At 38.3% G+C, this 26,183-nt stretch overlaps 1 protein-coding gene across 1 annotated transcript in view; it reads right to left on the reverse strand.

Moving 5' to 3' along the window:
* Positions 1 to 9,431: 9,431 nt before the first annotated feature.
* Positions 9,432 to 26,183, reverse strand: part of SLCO4C1 (solute carrier organic anion transporter family member 4C1) — a 65,723-nt gene continuing 48,971 nt past the window's right edge. Inside the window, exons 11-14 of the mRNA XM_053567440.1 lie at positions 21,376 to 21,566; positions 16,254 to 16,318; positions 14,303 to 14,440; positions 9,432 to 12,491 (exon numbers count right to left, since the gene is read on the reverse strand). Coding sequence (XP_053423415.1) covers positions 12,331 to 12,491; positions 14,303 to 14,440; positions 16,254 to 16,318; positions 21,376 to 21,566 — 555 coding nt within the window. The 3' untranslated portion in view covers positions 9,432 to 12,330. The remainder of the gene's footprint in view (positions 12,492 to 14,302; positions 14,441 to 16,253; positions 16,319 to 21,375; positions 21,567 to 26,183) is intronic.

Raw genomic sequence — 26,183 nt, forward strand, 5'->3', positions numbered from 1 at the left:
ACCCCCATCTCCACTAAAAACAGAAAAATTAGCCCGGCATCTTGGCACACACCTGTAGTCCCAGCTGCTCTGAGAGGCTGAGGCAGGAGGATACCTTGAGCCTGGGAGTTTGAGGGTGCAGTGAGCTGTGACCTCTCTGCACACTCTGCCTAGGATGACAGAGGGAGACATGTCAAAAAAAAAAGACCTTGTAAATTCTTTCTCCATCTCTTTCAGATGTAAATATTTTTTAAAAGCTTCTTATAATTGAGGAATGCCTGTCTTGAGGAGCTGGGAGCAGTTCTTTGACAAGCAATCCTGGGGAGATGCTGCCCATTTCCCAGTTTACAACTGCGCTGGGCTCCCTGCTCCCGGTGGGAAGGTGTGAAGCTACCCACATCCTGCAGATGTGAGAAGTTTGCTTTGCTTTGGATAAACCCTGCTGGCGAGCACAGCTGCCCTGCGTTCTCCTGTCACCCCCCGTCCTAAGCACCCACCTGGGTTTGTTTCCGTGAAGTTGAGTTCTCTCTCTCCTTTGCAATAGCCTTGACTGAGGTCTCTTGTCCGTCTAACGTTGCCTGATGCAATTTTTGCTTTGACACCCTACTGCCTGAGAAACATTATAAAAAGTTTTCAAAACCATCCATTTTACTGTATAGTATTTCCCAGGACTGGCTCTGGACCGTCTGCTGGAGGTTGTAGAGCTGAAAAGTAAGAATCCCGAAGCATGAGCATTTTCATTTCCAGTTTGTATCAGTGATTGATTCGCATTTCAGATTATTAAATTATCATACATTAATAAAAGAAATAAAGTTTGAAAATAAAACTAAGAAATTTGAATAAGAATTTTATCATTCTTGATATTTCCTTAAATTATTTCTTTAATACATATTGCTAATAGGAAAAAAAAAAAAAACATTTAATCTGGACCTGGATATGGCACTCAGCTTATTCTGCTTTGACGTAGTAAAGACTATAAAGCCTTGACTATAGTAAAACCCAATATGTATTCAATAAAGAGACCCACAATGATGTTTAGATGCTGTCCTTTCCTGGAGAATAAAGTCACTGTACACAGTGTTTGATGCTGGTTTTTGTCCACTGTTGGGATAGGATTGTTGATGGGCTTGGGAAGCAAAGTCTGTGCCCACTGGAACTGCCATTAATTAAAAAAGAGAGGGCCAGAGAAGGGGATAGAGGGGAGGGCATGAGACGGTGGGTTCAGGTGCGGCCAACTGAGTTTACGAGGCCTGTGCTTCAGCCCCCAATCACTAAGAGCCTAGCTATAGGGAGACAGGTTGGGGTCAGAGTTTCACATTTGGAAGGTCTGAGAGGAGAAGAATTTTCTGGAGGAGAGAGGAAGCCTTGAACTCTTGAGGTAGAAGAAAATATGGAACAAGGAAGAAATTGGTATTTTCTAGAGAACATGGGGAAATTGAAATGATAGATAAATGTTCATTTGTAAATAGAATGAAAAGAGTTGTACATAAAAGCTAAAAATAGGCTTACTAATAGTCTGCCTTCTCTCTCTAAAGTAAAAGGCAGTGTCACCCACAGTAAATGATATTAGGAGACACACTCAGGGCTTCTAAATGCCTGCTCCCTTGTGGAGAGCTCTAACCAACCAGCCCGCGTGTGGAGCCAGGCAGGTCATTTGTAATCAGGCACTGCCTGTAGCGTTATGTCAACCCATCACTTTCCAAATGACTAACACAGCTGTCACTGTCCTGAATAAACATCTCAGCAGAGCTGGTGAATCACTTCCATTGTGTGTTCTGGTGACAATTTGAACATTCCATCTTTTCACAGCTTTATTGGCTGTATGTAAACACTGGCTGGGTGGTGGGAGGCTAAGGCCGCTCTGTAACTGGTGCTAAGCTTGCCTATAAACTCCTCCTCAATGAGATGCTCTATGGCCAGGTGCAGTGGCTCAAACCTATAATCCCGGCACTTTGGGAGGCTGAGAAAAGGGGATCAGCTGAGGCCATGAGTTCAACCAGCCTGGGAAAAATAGCAAGTCTTCATTTCTATAAAAAGTAAGAAAAAAATCCAGACATGGCAGTGCACATCTGTAGTGCCGGGTACACAGGGGGCTGAGGCAGGAGGATTGCCTGAGCCCAGGAGTTCAAGGCTGCCGTGTGATTTGATGGGGCCACTGCACTGGGTGACAAATACAAGTACTATGGGGAAGAAAGGAGTAAAGGAGGGAAGAAAGAGTGAAAGGAAGGAAGGGGGGAAGGAGGGAGGGAAGGAGGAAGGAAAGAAAGAAGGAAGGAGCCTTGAGAACAAGTGAATAGTATTTTAATACTATTTACTGATGACACTTCTGCAGGCACAGGGCTTGGCCGACTGTGCTGTGCTTCCCTTACTAGACTTCACATTCCCAGCGGGTTATCACATGGTGGAGATTTGAGGCATCAGCCCTGCATCAAGCAAGTCCGTTGGTGCCATTTTACCAGCCTGTGCTCACTTCATGTCTCCATGTCACATTTTGGTAATTACCAAAATATCTCAAACTTCCCCGTTATTACGTCTGTTCCAGTGACCAGTGTCAGTGTCATCCTTTCTGATTCACCTGTGCAGACTTCATCCTGCGGGCGTCAGCTACAGAGCTTGCAAGGGAGCACTTCCCCTACATGATTTTCTCTGATTTTAAAAATGGATTAAAGGAGCCTGAAAGCCTCGAGTATTTGCAACAGGACCCTGGGACCTTCCTCCTTCCCATACAGCAACGTCTCTGTGAGGTCAAGAATTCAGAAGTGACTCTAAGAGGAGGACAGGAGTGGGCATCCAGCCCCGCAGTGACTGAGGAGAATGTGGAAGGAATGGCTGGAAAAACAATCCAGGGTTGAAACACAGTCAGAGTTACATGAGAGCCAAAACATCTCATAAGGACCTTGGGAACTCGCTGAGTAACTGCAACCACTTCTATCAAACCGGATGCCGAAGGCATTAGTTACTCAAACACCACATCCAATCTCCCACTACATGTATGCTGCTCCCTTCTCTTTTAATTTTATAATAAAAAAATTAAAAAATAAATCAGTGACATTTAAGAACACTGACCTGGCAGTCCAGATCGGATCACAGCAGGATTATGTTCCAACCAGGAAAGTTCCATCCAATGCTGCCTCACGCTTTGACAGAGGAGCAGGCGTATCTGTGCTGAATGCGGTGAAGAGAGGCTGGTCAGCTCCCACAGAGGCGAGTCTGCAGGGCACTGGGATGAAACCTTGGTTTGCCAGTTTGATCCAGAGAATATGCATCAGCAGCAGTGTGGGATCTCCTGACGAAAATCCCCCAACAAACTACTTTGAGGTCTCATCTAACTCCAGTAAGATTAGCCCACATAACAAAATCCCAAAACATATTCTTAGTAAAGTATCTCAAGAATGAAAGGAAAAGTATCCATTGTACTCAGCCCTACTATGAAACCAACTTACAGCTTTCATATGAAAGCTACAACCCAATTATAGCCCAAGAATATGGGGAAAGGGGAGAGGGAGGGGAGGGGAGGAGGGAGGCTGGGTGGAGGGAGGGTAATGGGTGGGACCACACCTACGGTGCATCTTACAAGGGTATATGTGGAATTTACTAAATGTAGAATGTAAATGTCCAAACACAATAACTAAGAAAATGCCATGAAGGCTATGTTGACCAGTGTGATGAAAATATTTAAAATTGTATATAAAACCAGCACATTGTACCCCATGATTGCATTCATGTACACAGCTGTGATTTAATACAAAAAATAAATAAATGAAAATCCACCAACAAAAATGAAGTGGCAGAAAGGCGATGGTGGCAACTGTCTTCTCCCAAAGTGGCCACGCCACCGCTGCTCCTCTGGAGGTGCAGGGACCGTCCCTGCTCAGGGAAGCCCACAGTGCCCCGACCCAGAGCTGTCGGGAGGCTTCAAGAAGGGAGCCAGAGAACAGAACTTTGGGGGCCATCCTGCACCAGGACACTGCGTCTGCCCTCACAGCCAACATCGCCATTCAGTAAACTAGTGACCCCTCCGCCTGCCCTACAGTCCTGACCTGGCCCCTGTGCCCTACAGTAAAGACATTGCATGCACAGGTGGTGGCTCTCCAGCCCTGAAGAAGCTGCTCACCCCTACCAGAGTCAGCTTAGGGCACCCCAAGAAAACAAGTGGAAAATGTGTTTTCAGAAATGGTTACAAGAAGGGAAAAGTGCATAGAATGTTGCAGCAATTATTTTGAGAAAATATAGTAACCCAAATGACTTTACATTCTTAACTTTCGTGAATCCCCAAACTTTCATAGTGATCCTTGTACCATAAGTATCAGAGTATCGTTCATGGTCTCCGTTTACTTCTTAAAAGTTTCCTTTGAAATAGTCATTGGTTCATGGGAGGAGATGCTAGTACCGACAGTGAAAATGTTAATATTTTTAGTATGTATGGAATTCATGCTTACCAGAAGAAAGAAAATCTGGTCAAAATTTCTAAATTTATTTTTTTTGGTTATTTTTTCTGTGCTTTTCAAGGACCAATTTTTTAAGTGGATGATAGTTTAAATAGTTATTTGTCATCTTAAAATGAATTCTAGAATAGTGTAAAAAAATTTACTCTTGGTGCATATCTGTGGAGAAACCCATGAAATGAGAAATATATGTCAGGCTATTTCTAACCTAGAAAAAGGTCAAAATAGGGAAAGCTACAGCCACAAAATAATGTTCATTAGTTACTACTTCTTCTAATTGGACATCTTCCCACTGGCATACAATGAGAATTCTATCAAAATTAGTAGAAGAATAGGAACAATGAAAATGAGAAAATACAAATGAAATTTTTACAGAATGTCCAGAAACGCTCCTCCATCAAGAGCAGAAAAAAGGTTCAGAAAACAGAGCATCTTATTGCGGTAGTAAAACAACACTGCCACCTGCTGGTAAAAATGTAAATTACAAGCCTGGAAAGGCCACGAAAGGATTTAACTTTAAAAGTTTTTTACCTTGGGCAGCCTGTGGCTCAAAGGAGTGCGACGCCAGCCCTGCATACCGGAGGTGGTGGGTTCAAACCCGGCCAAAAAAAAGGGGGGGGGGGATAGTGATATGGGAAATTTCAAACTGGAGATGGAGAAAAGGGAACACTTCTACATTGCTGGTGGGAATGCAAACTAATACAGTCCTTTTGGAAAGATGTTTGGAGAACACTTAGAGATATAAAAATAGACCTGCCATTCGATCCTATAGTTCCTCTACTAGGTATATACCTAGGAGACCAAAAATCACATTATAACAAAGATATTTGTACCAGAATATTTATTGCAGCCCAATTCATAATTGATAAGTCATGGAAGAAGCCCAAGTGCCCATCGACCCACGAATGGATCAATAAATTGTGGTATATGTACACCATGGAATATTATGCAGCCTTAAAGAAAGATGGAGACTTCACCTCTTTCATGTTTACATGGATGGAGCCGGAACATATTCTTCTTAGGAAAGTATCTCAAGAATGGAAGAAAAAGTATCCAATGTACTCAGCCCTACTATGAAACTAATTATAGCCCAAGAATTCAGGGAAAGGGGAAGAGGGAGGGGAGGGGAGAGGGGAGGATGGGTGAAGTGAGAGTAATTGGTGGGACCACACCTAGGGTGCATCTTAGAAGGGTACAGGTGAACCTTACTAAATGCAGAATATAAATGTCTGAACACAATAACTAAGAAAATGCCATGAAGACTATGTTGACCAGTTCTATGAAAATATTTCAAATTGTATATAAAACCAGTACATTGTACCCCTGTTTGCATTAATGTACACAGCTATGATTTAATTTAAAAAAGGGAAAAAAAAGTTTTTTACCTTGAGACTGTCACATTTTTATGTCCACTGCTTTAAAATTGCTTAATTTACTTGATAAAATATAATTTTCAGACATTAAAAGATACAATACCTATAAGTAAAAGTTGTGAATTGTGTTCTTTTAATCTAAGAAGTTCACCCCAGTATACACTAATGAAAAAGTGTATATTTGGACCATAGGTCCTGGGTTCAAGTTTAAAATCTGACATTAGCTTTGCGGATTTGACAACTTAATCTTCTTAGGCTTTGGTTATTTCACATGTGAAACAATAAATAGTGGCATAGTGAGTACATAACATGAACACATCCAGCATATTACTCAATGAAACTCCTTTTATAAAATTAATATAGGTCCTGAGTGGGAACTGTGCCTGAATTCTCCAAAGTTTTAGTTTTGGAAGTTCCACGGGTGACCTTAATTGTAGCAATAGTTGCCAACTCCTCAACCCAAACGCTAGTTAATGAATTTTGAAAGATAAGGAATAGATACTTTTGCATAGTTTGAGAGGGAGAATTGTAGTAAAATCATAATTATTCCTTCTGAATAAGTAAAATGTGGATCCAAAGACAGTAAAGTAACTGGAAAAAGTGAGGTCTTAGGAGGCCTTATTTTTACCCCTTGCTACCTTCAAATATGTTCTGCAGAACCGACTTTTTCCACCCTCCTGGCAACATTCTTAAGTTCCATAGCTACCCTGTTTCCCCGAAAATAAGACAGTGTCTTATTTTAAGGTGTGCTCCCAAAGATACGCTAGGTCTTATTTTCAGGGGACATCTTATCTTTCCTGTAAGTAGGTCTTATTTTCGGAGGATGTCTTATTTTCGGGAAAACAGGGTATATGCTCATCCTAGGTATTAGCAAGGCATCCCGTTTCTTGAGCCTCCAATTAGACCTGATTGTGTGATTGTGGAGAGAATCCCACTAAGGCAGGTGTCCTCAAACTTTTTAAACAGGGGGCCAATTCACTGTCCCTCAGACTATTGGAGGGCTGGACTATAGTTTAAAAAAAAAAAAAAAACTATGAACAAATTCCTATGCACACTGCGCATATCTTATTTTGAAGTAAAAAACAGTTTGAGGACGCCTGCACTAAGGGAAGGAGGGCAGGTGCCTCACTAGTCCCTTTTGCCTCTGTGTCCTTGGCACCGGGGAAGACAGGAACAGGAGGGGAGCTGGAAACTTGTGCCCCCAGGGCCTGTGCGGTCTCTTGCTGATGCTGGCTGAGCTCTGTGCTCTCCTCGTGGAAGGCCCTTAGGAGCTGCTTCCTGTTTGAGGAGCTGTTGTAGGTTCACGTTGACCTCTGGATGGGCTGATTTCCAGACAGGCTCATGATCTCCTGAGCTGCCTCCCCCACAGACCTACCCCATTTTGTCCCTGACTGTGGTGGGACCTTGATGGAGGGACTGCAGGGCCAGGGTTCCACCAGCCCAGCACAGGGGGCTTCCAGGTACCTCACTGCCTGGGAAACTCTCACTCGCAGATGTCCCCTCGAGTCACGAGTGCAGCTGTTCCCTTCAGACTCCTTCTGTTTGAGTCGTGGCTCCAGACTTACGCCAGGACCCCATCTCTGTGTCCTGTTACCCGCCTCGGCATGTCAGGGTACACACTCCCATCCAGGGGGCTGCACCCCACAAACGTCCAGCTAGAAAGGAAAGGCTGACCTCTCTTACAGACATCTTCATTCCTCCTGAGATTCCCTGAGGGATTCCTGTTCAACTTGGAGGAACCCCTCAATGGTTAACTTTCTAACCCTGTTTCCACTATCATCCTTTCTTTTGAAGCTGACTTTTCGGGGGGGAAATTGTATGTAGTAAAACTTAAACATACAAATCAATGATTGTTTAAAAAGACACAAATATTGCTGGGCCTGCTGGGCCTTCTAGAGATGTGATAATCGCTAACTCTTCAATACAGCATTAGCCATTTCTCAGAGAGTTCTGCCTTTTTCAAAACAAGTGGCACAACTATGATGATGGAGCTGGGAAAGGAAAGGGAGCCTCCCCCAGATTAAAGCCTCAGAGACACGCACTTTTCTTTCCCAGGCTTTCATGGCTTTATTTCCTAGATATTTCCTGGTTTGTTATATGCCCTTGTTGATTTTCCGAGGCCCAGAGTGATGGTTTTGACCTCACTGTTTAGGTTTGCTGCCTGATCTCACTTGAGGATTTAGTGACTTCGGTGAAGTCACTACTACCAACCCCAGAGGTTCTGCCCAGGCAGTCAGGTGCTCGCGGTGTATGAGGCAGTGATTCGGAGACTGATTGTGGCGTATCAGTGTGACCGATGGGACTCTGAAGAAGCCCAACACTCGCATCCCCTGACCTGTTCAATGAAACGCTTACCTAGACCCCGCGGTAAACAGGCGTTGCCGACGTAATTAAGATTACAGGCCCGAAAGCAGGGAGTTATCTAGGACCGCCCAATCTAATCACACGAGCTCTTAAAGGCTGAGAATTCCATGTAGGTGGCGACATAAAGACGCAGCAGGCGACAGAGCAGGAACCAGGAGCCGGAGAAGTCAGAGGGACCCAGCTGGTGAGGAGCTGACTTGCTATTGCTGGTTTTGCGGATGGGAGAAGCGCGGAGAGCGCAGGAGCTGGAAACCGTGAGAGGTGTCTAAGGCACAGGACAGCTCCCACATGCTGTCCAGCACCGAACAGGGGCCTTGGCTCCCTCTGCCCGGCACTAAAGTTGCCCAGAAAACTGAATGAGTGAGCTGGAGAGCGAATTCATCCAAAGCCTCAGAGCTGAAGGCAGAAACAACAATTTGATTTCAACTTTTAAGACCTGGGAACAGGGAAGCAGGTGAACCACAGGGTGCCCGGACTTCCGACTGACACACCCATGAGATAGAAATGAGTATTTCTTTAGGACACTAAATTTGTAGTAACCTGCAACATCCACAATAAACTCTCACAGTCCAATGCTGGACAAATAAGGTGCTATGAATACTGCGGGCAGGTTTCTCAGTCTTAGGGAAAGGATTTACAAGAAAGGAAAAGGAAGATTAATATGAACTCCAGAGAAACACAGAAGTAGACACGTGGACATGCAAATCGTGGCTTCCAGATGCCATTCATTGAGGACAGGAACCAGGACAAGAGGACCCCGGCACATGTCGTGGTCCTGGACAACAAGGATGTGCTCCAGTCACAACGTGGGTGCTTCAAATAGCAAAAAAAAAGACAGCCTTAGGGTGCTGCCAATGTCCTGATGGAAAACTATTTGACAAATTCCAATTAATACATGTTAAAAAATGCAGTAGAAATAGAAAATCACCTCAGACAAAACCCATACTAAGCGCATGCAAGAATCATCAAGAGATGCCAAATTGGTGGATGAAAATTATAAAACTATACAATGTATCCTACTCATATAAATCATTTTTCAGTCCTTCATACTTATGAACTATTATGTGAAAAAATTTTCCTAAGATATATTTCATAATAAATGTGATTTATATCTAATTGAATACATCTTAAGAGATACTAGAAATCACTAGATTAACTTCCATTCACCTAACTCAAAAGGACATGGATCTCCCATCCCATCCTTAAAATGTATTTGCATTCATAAACAGACATGAGGCAAATTTCAAAACCTGTGTCATTTCATAAAGTCAAACACGTAAAACAATCTAGAATAAATATTCTCATTTAATAAAAGGTATATATTGTATATACACATATTTTGTATAATTGTTTACAGTAAAGGAAATCTTAAAGAAAATAGTCTAAAATTGTATTTACATTTACATAGTAAAGTCAATCGCATACAATTCTCTCCAAGTATAAGAGTTTTACATTTGTATTCTCTACAAATGAGAAAATCTAAATGTTAAAAAGGTTTAAGTCATATTCCCATTTATGTACAAAATCACAACAGGACGACTTATAAATTAAGCTTACTTATAAATTATTATAAATTGTGAAAAATACATATTATGAACTTGTTCTACAAGAACCTTGTCAACTTATATGATCAAAGTGGATTACAAAGTAAAAATGACTGTGCTAAGTTACGGTAGTGTCTGGACCATTGTCACAAAAGGAGGTATTCTTTCTGAATATTTGTGTTATAAACAGAAGAGCTTGACTCTAAGGGCCAAAATTATTTTCACGTCTACGATTTGCTTTAAAAGGTACACTGAACACAGTGCAGGCCTTGGCAATTAGAAATCTTCGTGACCGCCACTACTATAACCTGTTTATCAGACTTCCTATGCATGGGGTGATTTTTCCCTTTTCTCTAAACTAAGTAGCCCTGGTCTGTGCACCTGCTGTCTCCTCCCTCATGTCTCTTTAGTGAGCTCCCCAGAATTTGCCCCCCATGATTTGAGAGCCATGAAATTCTTCCACTCTATTCCCTGCCTCCACACAGAACACAGAGGCCCAAACATTCTTTCTGCCTTGGCTCCAACAGAAATTAGCATTTAAAAAAGTAAACCTCAGGTGAATAATAATAAATATATCTCTATCTATCTATCTATCTATATATATATATATATAATGTGTCCTACTTGCCCAGTCCCTTTGGTTGCTATCAATTTCCTGTTTGCCCCAAACCCGGCTTTTTGGTTCCTACCTGCCTTCAATCTCTGGTAGTTGTACGTACATTTCCAGTTTAAGGAGGTCTCTCTCTCTCTCCCTCTCTGTTTCCTGACCCCGGCTCCTTCCGTCTAACACCAAGTGTGCTTCTCCACTAACTCCTAACTTGTTCCCTTTCCTTGAATTTCACTTTATAATTAGCACTAGGTTCTGGAATCATCGTTGGCCATAGATTACCTCAAAACATGGTCTCTTAAATGCTGATAATTTTTAGTGTTTCTGATCCTGGTTTCCACTGGCAGGTCCTTACTTGAAGCTTATATTATCTCGATCACAGCATATATGAAACACTGTAAAAAACTAACCTAGGGGAAAGCCAATAGGAGAAACCTGATAATGGACCTTATTAACTTCTATTTAATACAAATTTCAAATGTAATCATGTCCAGCCTTGAACTTCAGCACACTAATCAGTAAAATTTTAACCATGATACAAGTTATTTTTGTTGACATTTATGCATCTAGATTCTCCATATTCTAAGCTAAGGTGGGGTAAATCTGACCTCAGAAAAAAAGAGTGAAGTTATAAAGTTGTCAGGATTGAGAAATACTTTCAACTATCAAATAAATGCTTCAGTTAAAGAGTAAGGTTTAATGTTCTAATCCAACAACAGTAATAGATGTATTACATGCCAAACACTATTTTAGGTACCACAATTAATGTAGTAGGTGGTTGGCTTTTATAATAATAAAAACTAAAGTATTAACTATGTAAGTATTTGTCAATACTTCATTAAAAAATCTTTTCATATCTCATTGGCACTTTTCTTTACTGAAGCTGGTACTTTCCTCTGAAATATATGTAATTGAATAATACTATCACAGACTCATAAAAGTTAAGTGTTAATATCAACAATATCGACACATTACCTCCTGGAATTCTTGGGTTAAGGTGAAAATATGTGTATACAATATTGATACTTCTTTGTTTTCACATATCTCTATTATTTTGTGTATAAATATCCTAAATAAATACAATCATATCGAATTGCATCAAACATAAAATAAAAATAATAGGAGTTAACTCAAACAACCAAAGCAAAGATCATTTAACACAAGAAAGGTAATTAAAGCATTATATCCCCTCAGTAGGACCAATAAAATATGTGTAATTATTTAAATAGATGGTTTTATTTTATTTTACTTTCTGTTTTAATAGATTTGAGGATATAAGTTGAATTCCATCACATGCATGTCCTATATAGGGTGAAGTCTGCCTTTGATGCACCCTAGGAGCACGTACGGCACCCCCAAGGAATTTTCATCCTTGCCCCTCCCACCCTGCTCCCTTGTGGGTCTCCAGTGTTCACAATGCTGATATTTCTATTCACTATATACTCAGACACAAAGAAGATGACTAATCTATATTCTAATAGTTTAGTAGCTTGTTTTAATAAGGAAAAGCCAGATTAGCGTCTGCAAATTTCAAAACAAATTATATGATAAAGATGGTTTAAATTCATAGGCTTTCAATAATAATTCCCAGAAATCATCACATAAATGTGATTACATTTTTATACCATAAATTTCCTACATAAACTCCTGGCATGAAAAATTAAAATGAAACAAGTTGTAGAAGGGATAGGAATCATCATTGTTTTCTAAAATGTAAACTTTAAACTAATGGTTAGTTCTTTTTCTTATTAGACAATGGGAAATAAGTGTGTCTGTGTGTGCGTGTGTGCGTGTGTGTATGTGCCCCTGTGTGTGTGTGGTGAGGCTTTTGGTGGTCTTTGAAGGCACGGGTCTGAATCTCGTATTAAAAAAACAAATGCGTCCACACATGTATAAAAATCCCTTTGATTATAAAACATATTTTTAAAATATTATTGTTTCTATTGGGTAAATAATGCTGCCATGGCAAAGAACGTTCTTGGAAACGGAGGTGAATTTTTAAAATCGTCTCTTTGTCTTTACCCTTCTTTTCCTCCTTTGTTGAGATCCGATTGTGCTGAAACCGTCGTCACAACTGCACTCTGGCTTTCAAATGACACATCTGTGCCTGGTGGTGGTGGTTTATACAGAAAGATTGCAAACCCATTGAAGAAAATGGTGATAATTTTGCAAATGACACCTGAATATAAAAAGAAATTAATCGTGCATGCTGAGAAATTCTTCGTGAACACAAACTCACTACATTAAAGGGAAGAATTACATGAGCATTACAGTTATATGTTTTAAATTTTTAAAACATTAGGGAGAAAAATAAAACATTTGTATAAAATTCAACAAACCAGCATTTATTTTCTTTCCAAACAATAATAATGTACAGTAATAATTATCCTATTGATTGTTGTGATTGCATATTCTCGTAAAATAAGTATTGCATAGGATTAAATAAGCCCATATTCAATTTATAAATATAACAGGATACCACATCCATAAAAATCTGAGCAACAAAAGTCTATGACAAAGGAAATGAGCTTACATCATCTTTAAACCTGAATAATAACATGCAAGATTTTCATGTCCAGGTTGGAAAATAGTTAAGAAAATAAAATCTACTTGAGTTCTTTGGAGAAAGCTTATTCTTAGGAGAAAGCTTATTTAGTACTTAACCAGATCTACTTATTGTTATGAGCCAAAAATATGAAATATTAAGATGTACTTTACAAGCTTTTATTTATTTTCCAAAATTCTGATTTTGAGCTCAGTTATGTGAAGTGAAACTCGGTCCAGCTACCCTATAAGCATTTCATGAATGCTGACAGAAGTAAATGTGGCCCCACAGTGTAGTTTCCATAACAGCTGGTTTATTTTTGCTAATCATTAGTATTTTATTTTAAATGTATATTTGAAAAACAAGAATGCTCATTGATCTAACCAGTGTCAGATTCAAGGGAAATTACTTACATAGGTACAACTGGTATAATCTTTGTTTTTGAAAAATGAAAAGTGTATTTGTTTTTTGGGGGGAAACATTCACCTTCATCACTGAGTAGAACAAGGAGAAATTCATTATGTGTGCGTGTTGGCCCAAAAGTACAAATGAAGTGACTAAGTTTAAAACATAAACACATTAATAAAAATGGTTTTAACAATAGGAAAAGTGATGGGATGATTCATTTTGTCTTTTCTAGCCAATATTTAGTCTCCCATTGTTTTTTGAATTTATATATTTATTTCTTCAGTGGGTAGTCTGTTACTCCGTCCTTGTAAATTCAGACGGTATACTCTGGGTTTAAATGCTGTAAGAATAATAAAGCCTAACTGAATACATGTGTCAAATAAAAGCCGTGAAAACCCCAGAGTATATATGTATATATATGTATGTATCGGTGAATATATATAGTCAGGATTTCTTTATTTTTAAATATTTTAACTTCTTAGGATGTTTTTGAAATTTGAAATTTTATCTTACTAGCACAAACTATGCATTGTTCTAATTCCTAAATCTCACCTTAACTTCCACATATTGTTTAACTAAGACCATAAAACAGCAAAAGGCAAAAAGGGTTACATGTCATAGCTACCTTTCTAAACCATACAGAGGTTTCTCACAACATGCCTTAGAGGAAAAGGATACTTCTCTAGTTCAGCTCGACGCATGTCCCAGAGCCCAGACACCCTGATGGCAATCATTCCAGAGACTTTCTCAGCGTTCTATTTGAACTTTGAGGTATACTTTTCAAAACATTCTGAGAGAAGTTGTTTAAAAAATACAAAATGTATGATGTAATAAAAGCTAGTATCTTATTCTCTCCTGTTTAACACTGAGCCATGCAGACCGCATTACAAGCTTCTTATGACAGTTATGGTAAATAATCACATGACGGTTCAACAACGTGAACTGAACATTCCAAAACAAGTGTGACCTATGTGACCAAGAAGGCTTTTGGCGGCATCATCGGTTTACTCTAAAGTTACCAAGAAATCACCACTTACATATGGCTACTAGCATGTGGGCCATCTTGATGTTATCATAAATCCAGCAGGCTCCTTTAATCCCACATTCATTCACATCCCACAGAATACACGTGCTGTCTATCGTGAGGCCAAATATAATTGGTCCAGGTATTGTGCCTAGAAGAATTAGGCGAAATAAACATGAGTGAAGATTATAATTTGTAATGCATATTTATTTATTTATTATTATTTATTTATGTGTGTGTTTGTGTACAGATGAGATCTTATTGTGTTCCCTAAGCTGGTCTTAAATGCCTAGTCTCAAGTGATTTTCCTGATTCAGACTCCCAAAGTGCTGGGATTACAAGCCTGAGCCACCATGCTCATGTTATAATTACAGAATTTTATATGTATGGTCATCGATAGATTTCATTCACTAAAAACTGCTATTAATAAGTTCACATGCAAATTAATTCATTGGCAAGTCCAATGAACAGGCATAAAAATTTTAAGAATTATATGTAATTAGTATGTATTTCTAATCAACTCAAAAAACATTTTAAAAGAAATCTCTAACATACACTGGTTTAACATGTAATTAAATAAATATTTTAATTCATTGTTTTTCTAATACAATGAATGAATGTGCCTTTGAAATTAGCTACAATGTTCTTATAAAGTCAAAATAAATTATTCTTGAAACCCAAATAAGTCTGCTAAACTACAGCATCTGTGTTATGTGGACACGTGTGAGCATGAGCATATACCTAGCTGGGCGTGTAGGGGTGTGTGTGCATTGCAGTGTGAATGTGTACGCACACAGGCACACACACGCGTGGTTTTTCACACTAACATTTGTAAGATTGTCACTATTTGTACATGCACACCGTCATCCCCATGACGCAACCAGATACGAAACATTCACAAAGTTTACAAACTTCCAATTACTACAAATAAAAGACGTTATTTAAGGTGGTATTTCTTAGATAGATTTCAGCTGTATCTAGTCTGTCCTTTCACGACATGTAAGAGTCAAAATCAAAAGAGCATTTGATTAGAGTTAGGTGTCATGTTCCAGGCTCATTTCCACCAGTAATTGTGTAATAATGGGCAGGACCATACACCCCTTGGGGCACTAATCTATTCATTCAAGAAAATGGGGAAGTTGGACAAAGTCATCTCTAATATTCCAGCTTTTTGTTAGCATTTTAATAAATTATCTTAACATTATATCTGTTATGTTTCTCTCTTTCTTATTATTCTTCCTATTATCTGGGGCTTTATAAAATTCTCTAAGTTTCTTCTTCTAATAGTTCTTAACTAGCCACAATATTTATGCCACTGAAAAATTCTGGCATTATTTTTCATTGCTTATATAACACAGTAGTGTCACAAATGGAGATAAAGGGAATTATGTGTTAATGATAATATTTTATGTTGCAAATAAATATGATACACCTTTTAAGGCTACATTTGCAACAGAATTGAGATCAATAGGTTCCCACTCAGGCAAGTGAAAAGTAAACTCACTGCTTTCTTATTATCTGTAAATAAAAGCACATCTCGGGCGGCGCCTGTGGCTCTGTCGGTAAGGCTCCGGCCCCATATTCTGAGGGTGGCGGGTTCAAACCCGGCCCTGGCTGAACTGCAAACCAAAAAATAGCCAGGCATTGTGGGGGGCGCCTGTAGTCCCAGCTACTCGGGAGGCTGAGGCAAGAGAATCGCTTAAGCCCAGGAGTTGGAGGTTGCTGTGAGCTGTGTGACGCCACAGCACTCTACCGAGGGCCAGAAAGTGAGACTCTGTCTCTACAAAAAAAATAAATAAATAAATAAAAGCACATCTCAAACACTGGAAAACAGCTTTCTTCAACATTTCTCTTCCACTATACTTTAATTACTTGCTTGGCACACAACATAAACGAATAAACCAATAACATGTATGAACCAAAATGCAGCAACAGTTATCAACGAATTAAGAAAAACGGCATACCAAATAATCGAAGCAACATAAACTGAATTCCCAATGCCAGAGACCGCTGCCTGTGATTAACACACCTGGAAATGCAAATATATATGAAACAAAAATGGTGATATAGTATATTCATCCCTTGAGCAAGTTCACATTTGTACCTGCTTAGTATTACATGTTATGTACATAAAAAAACAAATTATTTATAAGAGCATATAAATGGTTTAACCTTCTGAAAAGTTACCTGAACTAAAAGAGTCAAATAACACCACAAAAGACACTGGCCTCTGTGAATTTTAACAAATACAAAGCGAAAAGACATTCATTAACCAAAAATTTTTATTAAAAACTCTCAAAGATTATGTATAGAAGGAATGTATCTCTGTATCATAAAGGCCATATATACAAACTCACAGCTAACCACACACTCAGTGGTGGACACCTGACTGCCTTTCCTCTGAGATCAGGGACAGGACAGAGACGTCCACTCTCACATCCGCTCAACACAGCACTGTAGGCCAGCGCAATTAGGCAAGAAAAATAAATAAAAGGTATTCAGATTAGAAAGAAATAAGTAAAATGATCTCTTTGTAGATGATAAAATCATATATGTGGAAACCCTACAGATGACACCAAAAAAATGTTAGAACAAACAAATGCATTTTTTTAAGTGTCAGGATATGAAATCATAATACAGAAAATCAGTTGCATTTCCAAACAGCAACATACACAAGAAAGAAACCAAGAAAACAATACATGTGCCTCATGAATATGATTTCAAACTACACAGTCCTTACCACATAACGTTTTGGCTACAAACGGACTGTATCTATGACAGCAGTTTCCTAAGATTATAAATGGGCTGAAAAAGTCCTTTTGCCCTGTGACTCTGCAGCTGTCATGAGTCACAGTGCAGCATATCACTCGAGTGCTTGGGGTGATGCTGCTACAAATGACCAATGTGCCCTCAGTGGTGTGAAAGGGCAGCCATGCAACTATGTACAGCATGCAGCCCTTAGCAGGGGTGAAATGGCCAGACCACCGGCTCCTGTATTCACTGTACTATGCTTTATCATTGCTTTAGACTGTACACCTCTACCTATTACAAGATGAACTGTAAAAGAACGCCAGGCAGGTCCTTCAGGAGTTGTCCCATCACCACAAGAGATGCCGGCTCTACACGTTACTGCCTCGGAAGATTTCCCAGTAGGGCGTGGAGGGGAAAGATCGTGACCTCAAAGATCCTGACGCCCTGGCAGCTTGGGGGGGTGTGTGTTTGTGCCTTAGTCTTTTATTTTGTTTTCAAAAAAAAAAACCTTTTAAAAGTAAAATAATAATAAATTAAATTAACTTTTAAATACTTAAAAGCTTATACAATAAGGTTATGAAGAAAAAACATTTTTTAAGTCAGACAATGTGTTTTTAAAGATAAGTGGTAGTACTAAAGAAAAGGTAAAAAATAATATTCATAAAGTAAAAAAAGGGAGCTAAGGTTAATTTATTATTGAAGAAGGACATTTTTAAAAATAAATGTAGTGCAGCTTAAGTGTACAGTGTTTATAAAGTCCACAGCATCAGTGTATAACATCCTAGAACTTCACATCCACCCACCTCACGCAGAGCAACCTCCAGCTCTGTAAGTCCATTCATTGTAAGTGCCCTACACAGGTGGACCTTTTATACTGTTTATGCTATATTTTTACTACAGCACTTCTATGTTTAGATGGACGAACACTTGCCCTTGTGTTACAATTGCCTCCTATATTTGGTCGGGTGACATGCTGGGAGGTTTGTAGCCCAGAAACAATAGCCTGTGCCACTTAGCATAGGTGTGCAGGAGGCTGTACCATCTGGGTCTGTGTACATAACTCCATGATGTTCGCAGGGCAAAATTTCCTAATGATGCATTTTTCAGAATGTATCCCTGTCATTAAGCAATGCCTGACTGTACTCAAATCTACACTAATCGCACCTTGCAATTCTGGCATAAAAACAAACATAGACCAATGGAAAAGAATAGAGATACCCAACATAGACCCACATATTTACAGCCAGTCGATCTTTGACGGGGTGTTAAGAACACACACTAGAGAAAGAACAATTTCTTCATGAGTGATGTTGAGAAAGTGGATATCTACACACAAAAAAATAAAAATGGACTCTTCCCTTAGACTATATACAAAGATCAATTCAAAATAGATGAAATAAATATATAACTTAAAACTGTAAAAATTCTAGAAGAAAATATATGAAAAATGCTTTCTTTCTTTCTTTTGTTCTTTCTTTTCTTTTCTTTGTTTTTTTTTTTGGCAGTTTTTGGCTGGGGCCACGTTTGAACCCACCACCTCCCGTATATGGGGCTGGCACCCTACTCCTTTGAGTCACAGGCACTGCCTGAAAAAAGCTTTTTGACATTGGTCCAAGCAATTTTTTGGATACGACACCAAAGTATAGGTAACAAAAGCAAAAATAGACAAAGGTGATTCATCAAAGTGAAAAGCTTATGTGCAGTGAAAGAAACAACAGAACATGGTGGCACCTGTGGCTCAAAGGAGTAGGGCACCAGCCCCGTATGCCGGAAGTGGTGGGTTCAAACCTGGCCCTGGCCAAAAACTGCAAAAAATAAGAAAGAACAGAACAAAAAGACCACCTAGAATGGGAGAAAATATTTGCAGACCATACATCTGATAAGAAATTAATATTCAAATATATGGGAACTAAAACAACTCAATGGCAAGGAAATGAATAATCAAGTTAAATAATGGGCAAAAGACCTAAACAGACAATTCTCCAAGGAACCCATACAAATGTCCAAGAGGAACATGAAAAACAGCATCACTAATCATGGGGAAATGCACATCAAAACCACAATGAGGTATCACTGTACACCTGTGAGGATGGCTGTTATCAAAAAGACGGAAGGCAAGAAATGTCAGCAGTATGAAGAGAAGGGAGCCATGGACACCACTGGCTGTGATGTAAATTGGTACAGTTATTAGGGGAGAAGCTTAGTGATCCCATGTAACAGAGCAATCCCACCTCAGAGCAGACAGCCAGAGGAAATCAAGTCAGTCTACAGAGAGTCATCTGACTCCTGTGTTCATTGCAGCATCATTCACACTAAGATGTGGATCAACGCACAAGTGGGCAACAAAAATGTGGTCTACAATTCTATTTAATTTACCCTTGTAATTGTCCCCGTTGTCATTGTGACCATGTGGATGGACCTGGAGGACATTATGCTAAATGAAATAAGCAGGTGCAGAAAGACAAATACTGCACAACCTCATTCATATGTGAATTCTTAAAAAGTCAAACTCAAAGAAGTACAAACTAGCACGGTGGTTGCCAGGGTCTCGACGTGGGGAAATGTTGGTCCAAGTGTGTGGAATTAACTTGAGCCAGCGTCTCGTGTACAGCATGACAACTGTGGTTAAGATTCCTCCATGTACTTCAAATTTCCTTAAGGAACAGACCTTAAATGTTCTCACCACACACATACACAAATGGTAACGATGTGAGGGAATGGACATGTATATTAGCTTGACTGTAGTTATTACCTCATAATGTGTGTGTATATGTGCATAAATATATCAGAACATTACATTCTGTACTTTAAATAAATATAATTTTCATTTGTGAATAATATCAGAAAAACTAAAGTGTATTTGTGAATAAAGCTGAAAATATTTTAAAAATAAAACCAGCATTTGTACGAAAAAAAAAAAAATACTTATTTTTGGCTATCACTGTTCACTTAAGTTGCAAGCATATGACACTTACTCAACTTCTATTAACTTGAAACCAAGCTCATACCTATAGGATCAGGGTACAAATTTGGTACATGACAAAAGAATTGCAGAAGCTCAATCTGATTTCAACAATAATTATTTAGGTAATTACCATTAAATAAATTGAGACATAACATTGGCACGCAGGACAGATATATGAGAGATAAAAGGTATCAGCTAAAAATAAATCAATAGTTGAAAGATGATTTATATAATTTTAAAAGAATTTTCTTTTTTTTTTTTTTGTAGAGACAGAGTTTCACTTTATGGCCCTCGGTAGAGTGCCGTGGCCTCACACAGCTCACAGCAACCTCCAACTCCTGGGCTTAAGCGATTCTCTTGCCTCAGCCTCCTGAGTAGCTGGGACTACAGGCGCCCGCCACAACGCCTGGCTATTTTTTGTTGCAGTTTAGCTGGGGCTGGGTTTGAACCCACCACCCTCGGCATATGGGGCCAGCGCCCTACTCACTGAGCCCCAGGCACTGCCCCATTTTAAAAGAATTTTTAAAAATCATTTTCTCTCTTTTCTAAATACCTTTGATTTCCATATAGTATAATGTTAACCATTCAATGTTTTTAGAAAGAATCACTAAACTTTCCTTTCTTCAAAAAATGTGAAAATCTGGCGCATGAATATTAAGGAACAAAAACTGGAAATGTTAAAAGCGAGTTTGTCAGGACAGATATGGAAGCAGGACAGGTAGAAAATATTTTCGTAAAGTGGTATAGAAGAAAGGAGAAGAACTGAAAGCTCAAACCACAGGCAAACGGCCAGGGTGTAGCCAGCCTGGTATCAATAGCAGTGTTTACAGGAAGATTTACTATCACGGTACCTAATGTGTAAGGTATAATAGTGTCAGCATCATTCTGATTCTGCATCTGTGTAGTGTATTTTGTCCCTGTGATACGTGTACTCAGATAAAACTGATGTCTTGGCAAAGTAACTAGGAAAATGCCAGGAGGGCTATGTCAACTAATGAGATGAAAATGTGTCAAATGTTCTATGAAACAAGTGTATGGTGTCCCATGATCATATGGATGTACACAGCTATGATTTAATAAAAAAAGAAAAACTGACACATCCCCAGCTCACCACTGAAGCTTCCTGAAGGAAGGAGAGAAACCAACATCAAGTACATATGCCAGGTAGGCAACGTCAAGACACATTCACATACATAGTCTCATAAATCTCATATATCTGGGATTCTATGAGGTAGTTTATTCAGTGCCACAGAATTGATGATCCTGGAAGGGCTGAACCAATAACATAAATCCCACATTAGCTTGAGTCCATTTTCTTCCCATGCAACATGCTGCCTCAGGGAATGCCAACTTCACAACATCATACACACCTTAGGATGGACACAGTCGTGGGAGTACCAGCCATAAATGTAAAGATGACGGTAACAAGGAAAATGCCAAGAAACACAGGCAGGTTTGCACACCGAGTCGCACACCTCCCAGCTTCAGCTTCAGAAGCTAAACTCTCTGCAGCAGATGCTAGTTTTGTTTTCTTCTCAATACAGGAACAATTGTAATACGTCTAGAAATATTAGACATAAAAATAATGCAAGTGTTTATTTTGAAAATATATCCTTTTAAATTGGGTGATCTCTAGACATGGCAAACACTCTCACACTGTCTCACTCCATATACAACAAATGGTACTGGAAAAAAGGAGTTAACACTTAGGAAATCAAGCAACGGGGAGCAAACCATATTTATGGAGCAGAATCATCTGTATTTGACTTCTGTGGTCATTACTTTAACTGAAAACAGATTGGCTCAGGACTTGTAGGAAAAAAATAATAACAATATAATGATTACCTGATCTCACACATTTTAGACTACTTTGAATAAAGCAAAATTGCTCAAATAGTGTTCTCCTGCTAAGTTTCTTCTTTCCTATTGTGAAAGGCCAAGAGACATCTACGGTGACAATCTCATTATCTGCAGGATAATTTTGACAAGGGCCACAGTAAAATTAACTAGTATGTTTCAAAACTTTGGGGAAAATGCTGCTTTTTGTTTTGTTTCAAAGTATTAACAGGGTACATATATTTTCAGTTACATGGAAACCTTTTGTGATGCTTGAGTCACAGCTGTAAGTGTGCCCATCACCAGATAGTTTCACCGCACCCGTTAGGTAGGTTTTTGCCCATGCCTCCTTCCCCATCACCCCTGCTTAATCCCCATTAAGTTGTACATTCCTCTGCACATGGGGCAGTCATCAGTTAGTTCTAGTTTAATAGCAAATAGATGTGGTGCTTGTTTTTCCATTCTTAACATACTATGTCCATCACTTATGATAACAGTCTGTAAACAAATCATTGCAAAGACATTAATTCATCCTATCCCATGGCTGAGTAGTACTCTATGGTATACAGACACCACATTTGATTAATCTACTCATGAATTGATGGGCACTTTGGCTGATTCCACATCTTTGCAATTGTGAATTACGGTGCAATAAACATTCAAGTGCAGGTGTCTTTTTGATAAAATGACTTCTTTTCCTTTGGGTAGATACCCAGTAGTGAGATTTCTGGATTGAATGGTAGGGTAGGTCTCTTTTTAGTCCACTGAGGCATCTCCAGACTATTTTCCCTAGAAGTTGTACTAATTTGCATTCCCACCAGTAGTGTTAGAAGAGTTCCATTTTAATCTGCATTTACACCATCTGGTGTTTTTAGACCTTTTAATAAAAGCCATTTTAAGAGGGGCAAGGAGATACCTCACTGTGGTTTTAATTTACATTTCCCTGATGATTAGTGACATTGTCTTTTTTCATGTTTTTTGGCCGTTTCTCTTCTCTTGAAAAGATTCTGTTCATGTCTCTTGCCCACTTTTTAATAGGGTTGTTTTTTGTTGTTGTTGTTGTTGCTTATTCATTTGAATTCCTTGTAGATTCTGTGTATTAGCGCTTTATCAGATATATAGCTTCTGAATATTTTCTTCTATTCTGTAGCCTGTCTACTTTCTATTTTTTCATAGCTATATCCTTAGCTCTGTAGTATGTTTTTGGTTTAATCAAATCTCCTTTATTTCTGCTATTGCTGAAATTGCCATTGAGGTCTTAGTCATAAATTCTTTGTCTAGGCTCATAGATAGAGATTTTTTTCTACATTTTCCTCTAGAATTCCTATGGTTTCATGTCTCATGGGTAAGTCTTTTAGTCAATTTGAGTTAATTTTTGTAAGTGGTGAGAGGTAGGAGTCTGCTTCCATCTTCCACATATGGCTATCCAGTTTTCCCAGCACCATTTATGGAATAGGGCTTCACTTCCCCTGTGTGCAATGTGGTGTGTTTTGTCAAAGATCAGCTGGCCGCAGGTTTTCGATCTGTGTTTTCTACTCTGTTCCACTGGTCTATAACTCTATTCCTGTACCTCTGTACCAATACCACACTGTTTCGGCTACTATAGCTTGTAGTATAGTTTGATTTCTGGTACTGCAATATCTCCTGATTTGTTCCTTTTGCTTAAGATTATTCTGGATACTTGGGCTCTTTTCTGTTTCCAAATGAAGCATAGAATTATGACACTGGTATTTGGATGGGGTTGCAGTGTATCTGTAAATCACTTTGGGTGATATGGACATTTTAACAATGTTGATTCTGCCCATCTATGAGCATGATTATCTTTCCATTTGTTTGTGTTCTTTGCAATTTTTTACCTCAATGTTTGCAGTTCCCCTTGCAGAACTCTTTCAGCTCTTTGGTTAAGTATATTCCTAAGTATTTTATTTTCTTTGTAGCTATTGTGAATGGTATTGAGTCTTCAATTTGAATCTTGGATTTAACTATAATTTTCTGAATTTTTAAAATTGTTTGACCTTCTTACAAGGGTATAGGTGAAACTTGGTAAACGGTCTGCGAAGCTAGTGAATGATGCCCCATGATTATATCAATGTACGCAGCTATGATTTAATAAAAAAAAAAAAGAAAAAAAATTGACCAAAAGCAAACTGTATCCTTCTAAAAATACGTTTATGACAATTAATAAAAGTTGGTACCTCATTATCCTTAAAGTTATTTTATATAAAAATAACATATTAAATATTTCACATATATGCATAAATATTCATATATAAATAATATGAAATATTGGAAAGTAACATGATTAAAAAATCATAACTATTACCTTAGTAGATAAATATTTCAGTTACTTAAAAAGTTTATTATGCGTACTATTTCATGAAGGCATTTTACATTTCAACTCCATGTTTACTATAAATCTTTTTATACATTTAAGATCGTAATAAAAGCAGAGCAGAGCCAGAGAGATCAAAGAGAAGTGGTAATTTCCTTATTACAAAGGTGAAAAATGAACATTTGGCAGAAAGCAATTCTAAGACCACTGGCACTGATTCAGGAAAACCAAATACACAGATACCTACAAAATTGACTATGATATTCAACAACCGGATGTATCAAATAATGAAGTAACTCAGCTTTTAAAAATCTTATAAAGAGGAACCTAGAACAGTATTTTTTACCTTGATAACATTATAACTCTCATACATAAAGAAGTATATATTTGCCTGCAATATAACTGCTAGTCAAAATATGTTTTTATAATTTGGGTTATTGGTGTGAAATATAACTAATATTATATTACTGTGAACGAATGTTCACAGGTGCTTATTACATTAATATACAAATATTTTGCCTCTCTGAAATAGTCCACAAGAAAAAAAATCTTGTGAATTAATTGTGATATGAATTGGTTGGACATGTCAAAAAATAGACAAATAGAAAATTATGAAGTCAAAATAATCTGCTCTTCTCGAACAATCCTAGAAGACAATTTTCTGTGTGAGATGGAAATTTTCTAAGTATTTGATGAAAATATAAATATTAAATTAACCATATCAAAATAATTAATACCATTTCAAGTGTACTCTGGGAATTGGACTTTTTATTTTTGTTTCCTTGTGCAGGACAGGATTTATGTCTATACATTTCTACTTACATCAATAAAAGTCTTAAATAATAACTCCTTGCCATAATCTTTTAACCAAACTTAGTAACATTTGTTGATCCTATTTATATGCCAAAAATTAGCTATGTATTCACTTCTCAAAGAAATAGTTACCTACCAGGTAGCTCTGATTCTAGGACATTTACCATGCTTATTTAATCTTTACCGTGGAATTTGATTCCTTACAACTCACACAATCTCCTATTTTCTCAAGGTATGTTGAAACTAAAGTCATCCCAGATGCCCACTGGTTTGAAAGTTTGCAGATTAAAATCATAAAAATCTTCCTAAAGTCTTATATAAAGTTTTGACAGGTCCTTTATATTAACAACCTGATTAGTTTTACTACAAAGATTAAATTGTGCATGGTCTTCTATAATTTTTCATAAATATTTTTATAACAGATTTTTTCAATTTTTGTTAGGTAATTATTTAAAAACATATAGAATATTGGGCAGAGCCTATAGCTCAGTCAGTAGGGCGCCAGCCACATACACCGTCAAACCCTGCCCCGGCCAGCTAAAACAACGACAACTGCAACAAAAAAATAGCCGAGTGTTGTGGTGGGTGCCTATAGTCCCAGCTACTTGGGACGCAAGAGAATCGCTTAAGCCCAGGAGTTTGAGGTTGCTGCGAGCTGTGTGATGCCACGTCACTCTACCTAGGGTGACAGCTTGAGACTCTGACTCAAAAGAAAAAAGAAAAAAAAATATATATATATATATATAATAGGTAATATGAAAAAAACAATCTTACCATCTTCAATTTATCTTTATGTGGGAATTTATATCTTTAAAAGGAATGTCATTCATGGGTGGCACCTGTGGCTCAAAGGAGCAGGGCACCAGCCCCATATACCAGAGGTAGTGGGTTCAAACCTGGCCCCGGCCAAAAATAAGGAATGTCATTCACTATCCCATATTTCAAATATTTAAAATTGTCTTACACATGTAAATCTTACATATTTTATTCACTTGTTCTTTTTAAGTTATCACATTACCTATTAATGCTTCATATACTGTATACTACTCGTGATCTAAATATTAGTTATTCCCAAGGCTCTCCAATTTAACTAAGATTATAGATTCAGTACAATAAAACTCTGTCTAATTCTCTTACACTACTTATATTCAATAAAATAACATCCAGGTAAACGTATGTGCATTCTGATTCAGAAAA

Source organism: Nycticebus coucang, chromosome 17, assembly GCF_027406575.1.
Source record: "Nycticebus coucang isolate mNycCou1 chromosome 17, mNycCou1.pri, whole genome shotgun sequence".
NCBI classification, from domain to species: Eukaryota; Metazoa; Chordata; class Mammalia; order Primates; family Lorisidae; genus Nycticebus; species Nycticebus coucang.